The 12,828-nt window shown below is 35.3% G+C and overlaps 1 protein-coding gene across 1 annotated transcript; it reads left to right on the top strand.

Moving 5' to 3' along the window:
* Positions 1-1,636: 1,636 nt before the first annotated feature.
* Positions 1,637-11,659, top strand: LOC145002220 (protein NO VEIN-like). The gene is made up of 15 exons (XM_078961516.1): positions 1,637-2,054; positions 2,625-2,953; positions 3,068-3,524; positions 3,640-3,750; positions 3,887-4,010; positions 4,125-4,204; positions 4,378-4,491; positions 4,645-4,801; positions 5,030-6,510; positions 6,606-6,818; positions 7,029-9,128; positions 9,219-9,331; positions 9,398-9,752; positions 9,817-10,134; positions 10,235-11,659. The coding sequence occupies exons 1-15, from the start codon at positions 1,800-1,802 to the stop codon at positions 11,420-11,422; spliced, it is 7,395 nt and encodes a 2,464-aa protein (XP_078817642.1). The 5' UTR covers positions 1,637-1,799; the 3' UTR covers positions 11,423-11,659.
* Positions 11,660-12,828: the final 1,169 nt, after the last annotated feature.

Genomic DNA, 12,828 nt, shown 5'->3' with positions numbered 1-12,828 from the left:
ATCTCATGTGCAGTTGAGTAATTTTGAACCAAGCGATAGACATGATATGGGAGAGAGTTTCCAATAGCAATTCTCTCCTTTACATTGAGATTTAACACCCTTTTTTCTTCCTTGTTGTATCCTTGCACATATTTCTTCTTTAGATGCACTATCATTAGAGGATTGATGCATACAGATGATGGGACCCTTGTAGATGATATTGAGCATGTCATAGTCCATGATCTTGAGAACATCAATAACCTTTGATTTCCAAGCAGTAAAGTTGAGTTCATTGAAAGGAGGGATCTTGTTGCAAGCAGATGACTTGGGTTTATAAGAGGTTGACATGATAACTTGAGTGTATCGTAAGTTTATTCTGATACTAATTGAAGGTTTGTATCGATCGGATCTTCAAGTTTGAATAACAACAGACAAACTAACTAAACAAGGATTAAACAAAAAACAAAGAACACGAGTAATCACAAAGATGTTTTCACTAACAAATGATGTTCTCACCAAGAGAATGAAGGTCATTAAGACATACTTTAGAGTTTCACCCTAATGTTGAATATATATATATATATATATATATATATATATATATAACTGCCTAATATACAAAAATCACCAAGATCATTAGCTTCACGCTGATAAGGCTGTGTTGGCGCTGGTGCTGACACGACGATGGCGTTGGTGATCAGTGTGTAAAGTGTTTGACGCATCAGATCATAATGCGTGACCTTACAATGACCTCTATTAGACACACATGATATCCTTTCAAAAAAGGCGAGTCATTGACCTTAAATGCTTTTGTATGACCTGTGTCAGTGGCTAGGTACGTCCGTCTTTTTTGGAGTCTCACCTAAGATTACTATATGTTCAACTCGTAAGTTCCTCCTTCCAGTGCTGCAGACTTCGTTCTTGCCCTCCCTTTCGTAGACGTTTGTGTTGGAGAATGACAAATATCATTAATGCACAAACATTAACCTATGTATATAAAATAAAATAAACTTTTTAACGAAAATTTTATAAGTATTGAATGTGACAAAATGTCTTCTTAGTGTTGATAGTTCTAAGGTTAACATATTGATTATTGTAAGTGTAGGGTGAAATTTGATTGACCAGAATAGTTTAGAGGTTCTTTGGTTTAGTTTTTGAGGAGCAAAAGTTTTTTTTGTAAAATAACTTTTTATAAAAATTATTTTTTAAAATGTGTTTGGATTAACTTTTGAGGGGAAAAAAATCAAAAGTTATTTTTAAAAAATGTTTGGATTAGCTTTTTGAGAGGAAAAAATCAAAAATTGTTTTTAAAAAGTGTTCGGATTAGTTTTTGAAAGGAAAAAATCAAAAGTTAGGGGGTATATAAGTAATTTAAGTTTTAAATTTACAAAAGCCAAATTTACTTGCAAAGACTGAATTTCCTTCTATTTTTAACTTTAGGAAAAAATAAAAAATGAGTCATTTTAAAATATAAAACAACCACCTTAAAACGTTAAATTCTTTTCCTCTGCAACTTGTGTCTTGGAAAGAAAAGTTTCTTTACACGTGACAGAATTTGATTGCGGCAGTACAAAGTGATTGGTACCACCCTGCGTAAATATATATATATATATATATATATATATATATATATTTTTTTTTTTTTTCTTTTCCTTCTTTCCTCCGTACCAACATGTTGAAGACCAAGAGACGACCTGAATCACCGGTGACGACCTTTTACTTTTTTCTTAAACGGCAAAGATTTTATAAGCACAATCCATAGCAAGATTTTAGTTTCTTACTTCAAACAACGAAAGTATCGCGATCCTCCAACACAGAACATGGACCGACATCCTCGCCGTCGAAACCACGGCGGCAGTAGTCGCAATGTAAACTCTACGTCGCAAACGGTTGCGATGATCGACGGCGCTGTAGTGAAAGCTCACTCTGATCTTCTTGCTTCCGGCGAAACCATATCTGCATGGAGAGTCTCACAGTCGGCGTTGGTGACACTGAAAGCCGTTTCCTTCGAATCCTTGGGGTTTCATATGCAAAATGTTCCCTCACTATATCGCTTGATGATCACTGAAGCAAAGGTAAAGTTTCTAATTGTCGCCTTTTTTTTTTAAAAGTTTTTTATGCCTGCAACCGAGATTAAAATAACTATGCAGCACCAATAATAGCTAGAAGATGTTGATCTGTTAATTTCGTTCAAGTTTTTTTGTAATTAATGGCTACAAGAACTTTGTATATAAATTTCATTAAATAAGATGAGTGTAGGATAGTTGCTGAAACTATATCTGAGTGATATCAACATGTATAACGTACAATCTTTACTTCAAGATAGTTGCTGAAAGTATTCAGTGGACATTGATTTCGTAGGTGAACTCTTTCATACATTGCTTTGTTGGGATCCAAAATACATATGAGTGATTAACCTTTGTAACATTTAGTTATACTTCAAGATTTGTAAACATTATAAAGTAACAGATCCAGGATCTTTGATGAGCTAATGTACTTTCATAACAAGTTATTGTTGCTAGAAACTTGGGAAAAAAATCATGCAAGAATCATCTACGGATCAGATGTCTTTGTATAATATGTTGCCATATGTAATTAATTATGTAAGTTCAAAATATGATTTTCAGTTGATATTGATGTTGTAGGTCAACTCTTTTATACATTGTTTTGTTGGGGTCCAAAAGATCACATCACTACATGATTTGGAGACAGCAATTTGTGAGAGTGAGGGAATTAGTAGCTTTGAAGAACTTGAACTGGGACCCATGTTAAAGCATCCACTAGTGATGCATTACTTTTCTGTAGGATCTGATGTCACAGAGATATTCAAGATTACAAGTGAACAAATCATTGGTTACCTCAATATTCTCCTTCATAGAAGGAAAAAGATCACGGTTGATGACTTATTGGATTATATAGCCAAGAGAAAGAATGAAAGCCGTGAAAATCTTTGTGTACGAATACAAAGTCTGGGGTATGTATTGTATGATTCCATGCTTAATTAGACTTTCATAAAAGTATCCATGCATTTGAAGCTGTGTATAGATTTACTATTTTTGTCTGTTGATGGCTTGATGCACATTTACAGTATGCACATTGGTAATATCATGCGTGGAAGGCGATCTGAGTTCACCTTGCTAAAGAAGTGTTCTGATGGATTAGATATTGAATCAAAACTTGATGACAATGATGATAATAATGGAGAGGCTACCAATTATGAGGAAAATGATAACATACAGGATTCTGGCAATTCTTCATTTCCAACTGAGATCGATCGTAATGTGCTTTCTTCTCAAGACAAAAAAGTGTGCAATGATCATGGTGTTTCATTTGATCAAGGAAAACAAGGACCTGAAAATAACTTTTGCACGGCATATGTAGTTCATAGAATACCCAAACATCGGATGCTTGGGATCGAGCTTAAACAAGAGTTTCAAAGTGGTGATGTGGAAACAGGATTCATAGATGATAATGCAGTTGATGGGTATACATGGATGTTCATTAAGATCTGGAAAGACACTTGTGAAAAAGAGAACGTAAATGAGGTATGTTGATAACTTGATATTCATTACCACATTGCATTCTGTCTGAGTTCATTAAGATTTGTAATCAGACATGCAGAATGATGATGTAGTGCTAACTGGTATCTTTTGCTTGTAGACATTTGGCAAGATGATTGACTTTTATAATGGTCCAATGAAGCCAAAGAAGAAAATGAAAGCTCTAAATAAAGTTAGGGCACCTCCATATGTTGAATTGCTAAATGTTGCTGTAAGTTACCTAGCTACACCATTCTCATACAACTATTTGATGTGATAGCTGTGTTATCCTAAGTTTCTTTTATATAAGCATGACCTTTATCATAATTTTTTTTTTTTTTTTTTGTGTGTATTGTGTTTTGTTACAGATTGCATCTATGAAGTTTGGTTTGTGGGATCGTATTAGTTCCACCCCTCAAGCAAATGCAAACTCCAGCACAACTGCATTTGATGTTGAGCCAGCTGAAAAGGGTGTTTCAGGGTGTCATGCTGGTAAGTTAAATGCTTTTCTTTTAACCTCAATTGCACAATTTTCGGGTAAGTTAAAGTGGTGATGTGGAAACAATTTTTATAGATGATAATGATTTCTTTTAATCTTAATTATAGATGATAATGCACTTAATGAGCGTACAATGCTGTTCATTAAGATCTGTAGGGGCGCCTGTGAAAAAGAGAATGTAGTTGAGGTATGTGGATGCTCTCTATCATATTTGCATTTTGTTCAAGTTTATTAAGATTTTGTTATAAATGTGCAAAAATGACACCAAACCATCTATGGAGAAAACCAAGTGTCAATAATCATAGAATTTGGCTTATTGTACCCTAGTTCTTTGTTCTAACTGCTATCTTTTGCTTGTAGTCATTTGGCAAGATGCTTGACTTTTATCATGGTCAAATGAACTCAAAGAGGAAAACCAAAGCTTTAAATAGTATGGCATCATCATATCCATATGTCGGATTGCTAAATGTTGCTGTAAGTTAACTAGACTGTTTTCATACGATCATTCGACATCATTCCCATGATACCCTATATACAAACACCATCTTTATCTGCATATTGTGGGGTAATAAGCTGTGTTTGGAAACTATGTGGGGACTACATTTAAGTTTCTTTGTTTTGTTACAGATTGCATCTATAAAGTTTGGTTTGTGGGATCATATCTGTTCTACCTCTCAAGCAAACAGTAAAGAGGGGCCATCAAATGCAAATTTGGGGACATGTGCACTTGATGGGAACACGGATGTTGATCCAGATGAAAAGGATGTTGTGGAGGGTAGTGTCTGTAAGTTACAAGCTTGTTTTTAGTATTAGTTTCCTAATATTGTTATCCATTAAAAACTGGCTTTGTCTTACAATTTTTCATCCACTTCGTGTCTCGAAGGGGTGTATGTATGTACTTTTAATTGAAGTGATTATTAGAACTTGAAGTCACAATTTAAGGATTTGGTAAAAGTGATCATAATTATGATTCTTGATTAAGTTGATGTTCTTTCTTATATTCACTTTCCAGGCATTGCTCTTGAAGATCTTCTGAAGTATATCAAGACATATTTTGCGTTCCCAGATCATGATCTAGACAATGTAAGTTCTTATCCGAAGAAACAGCTGATCTTTCTAAGGGAGATCTGCAAACTAGAAAGATCTCTAACTCAAAAGTTTTCCATCAAAGACTTTGAGATCCTTGGTTTTGGACACATTTTTACTTTCTTAATGGATCACATTTCACTACTACCAACCACATGGCAAAACTGCTTCGTGATCACTGACAAAGATGAAAAGCCTTCAGTTAAAGTTTTCATGAGCCAACCTTATCTTCTTGAACTGTTATCTGAAGCTGCTAATAGCTTACAAGAAAATGAAACCTTAAGCACATTGATGGTTTCCAAGTTATTAAGAATGCAATACCCTTCTAGTGGTCTTACATTACTAGAAGATGATTTCACAGCAGATGTTTTGACTACTATGAGCAAGAATGGTCATAATGCAAGCTCAAATGCTGTGTTGTTTTCTTCAACTCTATCTACTTTTTGGGAAGATAAGGGTTTCTCAGTGACCCATGTTTGCACGAAGGATACAGTTGAAGTTTTACTTAGGGCTCCAATGTTTGTAGATTTAGCCACATGGTCTCACTGGGAGATTAAGTATGCACCTTCTTTAGGTCCTCTTGTGGGTTGGTTGTTAAGTGAAGTAACCACAAAGGAGTTGCTTTGTTTATTGACAAGAGATGGGAAAGTTATACGGATTGATCATTCAGCTACTGTTGATTCATTCTTTGAAGCTTTCCTCCTTGGATCTGCTTTTGAAACTGCCCTAAAGCTGCTATCTTTGATTTGTTTATATGGTGGTGAACAAAATGTACCCTTGCCTCTTCTAAAACGATATGCAAAGAATGCATTTGAAGTCATTTTGGACAAAAATGACCCTGAAAAAGGCGCAAGGTTTTTCCTTGACTGTGTGGGGTTACTACCTAAAGAGTTCCAAAGTTTTGCAGCCGAGTTGTTGGTTTCTGCATTTCGTTCAATCATCAAAGATGCTCATGATGTGATCTTAAGTGAATGCAAATGTAAAGAGGATCATCTGATGATCCATGAGCTTGGATTGTTTCTAGGCGTAGTGGAATGGCTTGATGATTACTGTACATGTTCTTTTGAATCCAAAGAATCCTCAAAGAGATTTGGTTCAAAAGATGAAGTTATTATTACGCCCCTTGAAGTCAAACAGGCTACTGATGATTGTAAAAGAGATAACGTGAAGACTCATAGAGTGCAAAGTGGTGATGTTAGTTTCATTAGGTCTATGTCAGACTCTGCCAGAGAGAATGATGCAGCTAATATTATCGAGTCCATTAGAATCCAAGAATTTGGTCTGGATCCAAAAATTTCAAGTTTAGAAAGTAGCATTTTGAAAAAGCAACATGCTCGCTTAGGAAGAGCACTTCATTGCCTATCACAAGAATTATATTCTCAAGACTCACATTTTCTCTTAGAGCTTGTAAGTTTCCAGCTTTATATATATATCCACCACAACAAACTACTTTATTCTTTACGTTTTCCACATATTTACACACTTAAAATTTTATTTTGTAGATTCAGAATGCTGATGATAATGTCTACCCAAGAAACGTGGAGCCAACTTTGACATTCATTCTTGAGGAGAAAAGTATTGTTGTCATGAATAATGAGAATGGTTTTTCTGGTGAGAACATCAGAGCACTTTGTGATGTTGGAAATTCTACCAAGAAGGCATCTAATGCTGGTTATATTGGCAAGAAAGGAATCGGATTCAAATCAGTATTTCGGGTAATGTCAAATGTCATGCTTCTTGATTAACAACTTTTTCTGAACAAAATTTTCTCTTTTTTGAGTAAAAAACCAAAGTCTTCAACTTCCTAGTGTATGACAAATTCTTATTGCCCTCATTTTATCTTTGTTCATGTTTTTAACTGATTCGGGCTCAAGTCCTTTCATCATCTATTATTTTCTGACACCATTACTTTGATGATTATTCAGGTTACTGATGCTCCAGAAATTCATTCTAATGGATTCCATATTAAGTTCGACATAAGCGAGGGTCAAATTGGTTTTGTTTTGCCAACAATCGTCCCTCCTTGTGATATTGAGTTGTTTACAAACCTTGTTTCATTTGATACTACTGATCAAGTGAATATACACCAATGGAATACATGCATTGTGCTTCCCTTTAAGTCAAGCCTAACAGAAACTTCTGATTTTGATAACATCACATCAATGTTTTCCGATCTTCATCCATCTCTATTGCTCTTTCTTCATCGTCTACAATGTATCAAATTCAGAAACATGCTTACTGATTCATATATCACCATGAGGAAAGAAATCGTTGGAAATGGACTAATCAATGTTTCCCATGGGAGTAAAACATTGACATGGTTTGTAGAATCCCATACATTGCATGCTAATGGAATCCGAGATGATGCCAAAACTACTGAAATTTCGATTGCTTTTCCACTGGAAGAATCAGGAGATGGTAATTACATTCCAAAGATGGATCAACAGTATGTTTTCGCGTTTCTTCCTCTTCGAACATATGGTTTCAAGTTTATTATCCAAGCTGATTTTATCCTTCCATCTTCAAGAGAAGAAGTTGATGGAGACAGTTCATGGAATCAATGGCTGCTATCAGAGTTTCCAAGCTTGTTTGTGAAGTCTGAGAGATCTTTCTGCAACATTCCTGGTTTTCATGATTGTCTTGGAAAAGGTGTTTCTTCCTTTTTGAGCTATGTTCCTCTTGTTGGAGAAGTGCATGGTTTTTTTGCTTCACTTCCAAGAATGATCATATCAAAGTTATGCACGTCTAACTGTCTTCTTCTAGAAGGGGATAATGACAATTGGGTCCCACCATGTAGGGTTCTAAGAAACTGGAATGAAGAGGCTCGAGAACTTATGCCTGATAGCATGATTCAGAAGCATCTTGGCCTTGGGTACTTGAATAAAGATATAGTTATATCCGATTCACTCGCAAGGGCATTGGGGATTGAGAACTATGGACCTAAAATCTTGGTTCAAATGTTATCTTCTTTATGCCTTATGAAAGAAGGTTTAAGATCAATGGGGTTTAGTTGGCTATCATCTTGGCTTAATTCTTTCCATGAAATGTCCCTTCTTGGAGTTAGCTCTGATATCATGAATACCCTCAGAAGAACACCCTTCATTCCTCTTTTAAACGATTGTTTTACTTCGATTGATGAGGGTATGATTTGGATGAATTTGGAGAAAACATCTGACAGATTGTTTGCTGATCTTCGAGTCGTTAATCCTGCACTTTTTGATTGTTCAAACACCTTGAACTTAACTCAAATTCTTTCCAAAGTTGGTGTCCAAAAGCTCTCTGCACATCAAGTAGTAAAATCACACGTCCTTCCAGCTATTTGTGACAAGAAGAATACAGTGAATAAAGATCTCATGACAGAATACTTATCGTTTATCATGGTTCACCTACAATCTAGCTGCTCAGATTGTCGTATGGAAAGGGAGAAAATAATTTCAGAGGTCTATAATAAGGCTTATATTTTGACAAATCATGGATTTGTTCTACCTTCTGAGGTGCCAATCCATTTCAATAATGATTTTGGAAATCGTATTGATACACAAATTCTGATCAATGGCATTGATGTAAAATGGTATGAGGTTGATAAAATTTATTTGAAGTATTCATCAGATAGTTGTATACTCAACTGGAGGAAATTTTTAAATGAACTACAAGTCACTGATTTTGTGCAAATCATTCGAGTTGAGAAGACTGTTTCTGGATCAACAATTAGTGATTGGGAGTCTCCAGAGTTGGTTGATTTGCTGGAGAAAATTTCGGAGAGTGGTGATTGTAAAAAATGCAAACATTTATTGGAGATTCTTGACACGATATGGGATGATTATTTTGGTGATAAGGTTTTAGGTCTTTGCAATATGGATGGAGAAAGCAAGTCTTTTAGGTCTGCAGTTGTAACTGCTCTTAACAATGTTCCATGGGTGGTTTCTAGCATGGATGAAGGGCTTTTTTGTCCTAAAGATTTGTTTCATAATTGTGAGGCTGTGAGGTCAATTTTGGGTGATAACGCCCCTTATGCTGCCTCAAAGGTCAATTTGCTTACTCTATCAAACTTTTTGCTTCTTGATTGAAACCTTTTTGTTTAACTTACAACTTGTTGCATTCTTTGTATGCAACAGATTCAAAGTGAGAAGCTGATTACCAGCATTGGTTTTAAGGTTACTGTTTCTCTTCATGACGCCTTATCTGTTCTTGAAGTCTGGAAAAGATCATCCACATCTATGAAAGCTAGGTATGTTAACTTACTTTTAGTCCTTTATCATCAATCCTTTTTAACTGATTAATGCTTTTTCAACAGCATATCACAGATGTCTAGGTTTTACTCGTTTGTATGGAATGAATTGGGTTCTTCAAATCAGAATAGCATGGTGAACTTAGGGAGTGATGAAGCGTTTATATTTGTTCCTTTTTCATCTGATTCTTCAAGTGAAATTGTGCCTGGTGTTCTTTTATCCCCTCATGAGGTGTATTGGCATGATGGTTTGATCAATCCTCAGATCGAATTGAGCAAAATGTTAAGCAGTTTATATCCAACACTTCATGACTTTTTTGTTAACCAATGTGGTGTAAAGGAGAACCCTCCACTTGTAGATTACTTTGCACTCTTACGTTATTTATCAACTGTTGATACTCCAACAAAGGCTGCTAAAAAGGTAAAAGTTAATCGTGTTATTATCGTTTGACATAATGGATTGTCTAAAAAAATGGTTTTGACAGGTTTTTGATGTTTTTGTTATGTGGGGCGATGGAATAAAATCTGGGCTACTGAGTTTTGAGGATGTTGACATGTTGAAAAAGAATCTTGAAGAAAAGGATACAAAGGTGCTTCCCACCTCAAACGATAATTGGGTTTCATTACATCCATCATTTGGGCTAGTTTGTTGGTGTGATGATGAGAATCTTGCTAATGAATTTGAGGACATAAATAATATTGATTTTATTCGTATGTGTGAACTCACTGATGAAGAAAAAGAAATGCTTGAAATGAAAGTTTCTGTTCTCATGAAAATGCTAGGAATCCCTTCTCTTTCAGAGGTTCTCTCTCCTTCTTGTGTCATTTTTTTTTAAAAAAAATTTATAACTATATACATTATCTCTTGTAACTAATTAAGCCAGTTATTATTATCAACTACAGCTTGTTACTCGTGAAGCAGTATATTATGGACCAGTTGACAATAGCTATGAGACTTCTTTACTGAAATGGGTTCTTCCATATGCTCAACGTTACATATGTAACACGTATCCTGAAAGATATCTCCAACTAAAGCTGTCTGGATTTGAAAAACTCAATCGACTGCAGATTGTTGTTGTGGAAAAGTTATTCTATAAGAACGTTATAAAAAGATCAAAGTTAGCGTCCAAGAAGAGACATGATAGTAGCTGTTTCTTTCAGGATGAGATCTTGTATGCAACGCCTGATTCAGATTCTCATTCGATATTCATGGAGCTTTCTCATTTTCTGATGAACGGGAATCCCGAATTGCACTTGGCAAATTTCCTTCACATGATCACAACCATGACTGAATCAGGTTCCACTGAACAACAAATAGAAACTTTTGTGTTGAATAGCCAGAAGGTGCCAAAACTCCCAGATGACGAACCAGTATGGTCAATTCAACCGACAGAATGGAATCTGGAGACATACTCCACAACACGTGTCACAAAAAGAATCGACAACCCCACCACACCATCTTCCCAAAGCAACAGAAACTGGCCACCGGCCACCTGGAAAACCGCCCCCAAATTCAATTTGAATGATCTCAAGATCAAAGATGTCGCTAAGCAAATTGAAAACTCGAACCCTAAGGATGATGGTGGAATCGGAGGTGGTGATTGTGTTGATGGGGAACCTGATTTGGTTGACCTAGATCCTCCGGCGAGTTTTAGTGAAAGGGATCAGCTTTCACATGGGACAACGAATGTTCAGCAGGCGGCTGTTACAGGGAGACGTGGTGAGGAAATGGCGTTCAAATACTACTTGAGAAAAGCCAATAAGAATGTAGTGAGATGGGTGAATGAAGATGGTGAGACTGGGCTTCCGTATGATATTGAAGTCTGTGATGAGGAAAACCGGAAGGAATATATTGAAGTCAAAACGACTGATTCTGCAGATAAAGACTGGTTTGAGATATCGGTTAGAGAGTGGCAGTTTGCAGTTGAAGAAGGTGAATGTTTTAGCATAGCGAGGGTTGTTTTGTCCGGTGGTGATAAAACTGGTCGAGTTACCGTGTTCAAGAATCCGGCGAGGCTTTGCCGACTTGGCCACCTGAAGCTGGCTGTTTTGATGTCGAAGCAGCAGAAGGAAGAGTTTGTTCTATGTTGATCTAAGCTATCAATTGCGCGCTATAGCGTGCGTTTTGCGGAGGTCAGGAACCGCTATTTTCAACTTAGCGTTTTCATTTTGCGGTACCGCTATTAGCGGCGCTATTCACCGCTATTTCACTAACCGCTATAGCGGCGCTATGGGCGCTATTCCATTTTCGTTCACATTTAGGGTCATTTTGTTACTTTGTCAATGAAAAACTAGTTTTAATGATCTCACTACACTTTCATTTTAAAATGCCCAAACAACTAACATAATTAAAAGCATTCAAAGCAACTACGTCTACCGACAACTCTCTTTCTCATCTTTTTTTTGTACTCACAACGACTTCAGCTGCTACGGTCAGACTCCATTAATGTTTTTTGTAAATCGAACCACACCCATGAGGCTACGACTTGGTACTTAACTCTTTATATCAACCATGACCTACTAATACGATATTGAACATGGGCTATACAATTAATCTCTATTTGACATTTGATACTACGTAGTTTCCCTATTATCATAATCGAATATTATGTTATGTTTTTATATGAGTTTTTAGGTTTATGATATTAATTCTATATAGACTTATAGTATTAATACTCAAATATATATAACTTCTATATAAATATAATATAAAATTATAAATTATACGTAATATTAAAAAAACGCTATATCACCGCTATACCACCGCGATAACCACGATCTCAAATAGCGGCATGTGACCGCTATTGAAAATTTGAGCGCGATAACTGCATAGATGTTGATACGGTGAACTAGTTGGAGTGATGGTTTCATCTCTTTCTATCTTCTAACAACCTCTTTGTATTTAAATAAAAACTATTTTAATATTATATCGATATGGAATCAATCGGGTAATTAGCGATAGCATTACAGATAATACCAAAGATTAAATTATTTGTATGGAGTTAAATTCTCCTTTATCTTTGGTTAAGTTGTTGTAATATGTATTGTATATATGCGTTAATGAAATACAAACCTTTTTTTAAGGGAAAATAATCCTTTCATGGTAACAGAGTTGTTGTTAAATTTGGTATAAGAGTTAAGTATCGTTCTTATTATGATTATGAATGTTAAATCTTTCGTTCATATAAAAATATATGTTCAACATGCATCATCATATATATTCTTATGAATATTCATCGTTACAAACATTCATCGTTATAAGTTATTATCATAAACTCATTATTTACTACTATCCACCTACAATTTAAACATATGTCGGTAGAAGGTTTTTTACAATTATGACTATGTACCAAGAAGTTAGAAACACATTTCATATGTCAAAAAAGTTTATAATTCTCTGACTGCATCATAAATATAATAATATTAAAAAACCCCATCATCAACATCTTATTAAAATTTATAAATCGTAACTTTGAAAGAAAAAAATAAATTATCAT

This window comes from Lactuca saligna, chromosome 6 (genome assembly GCF_052625555.1).
Source record: "Lactuca saligna cultivar CGN05327 chromosome 6, ASM5262555v1, whole genome shotgun sequence".
NCBI classification, from domain to species: domain Eukaryota; kingdom Viridiplantae; phylum Streptophyta; class Magnoliopsida; order Asterales; family Asteraceae; genus Lactuca; species Lactuca saligna.
Note: the sequence above shows the minus strand (reverse complement) of the source record. Positions and strands in the feature narration are given on the sequence as shown.

Coding starts and splice junctions, on each gene's coding strand:
- LOC145002220 (XM_078961516.1), top strand. CDS start 1,800: ATGGACCGACATCCTCGCCGTCGAAACCACGGCGGCAGTAGTCGCAAT. Junction 2,954..3,067: donor GTACGAATACAAAGTCTGGG/GTATGTATTGTA, acceptor GCACATTTACAG/TATGCACATTGGTAATATCA. Junction 4,011..4,124: donor TGTTTCAGGGTGTCATGCTG/GTAAGTTAAATG, acceptor TCTTAATTATAG/ATGATAATGCACTTAATGAG.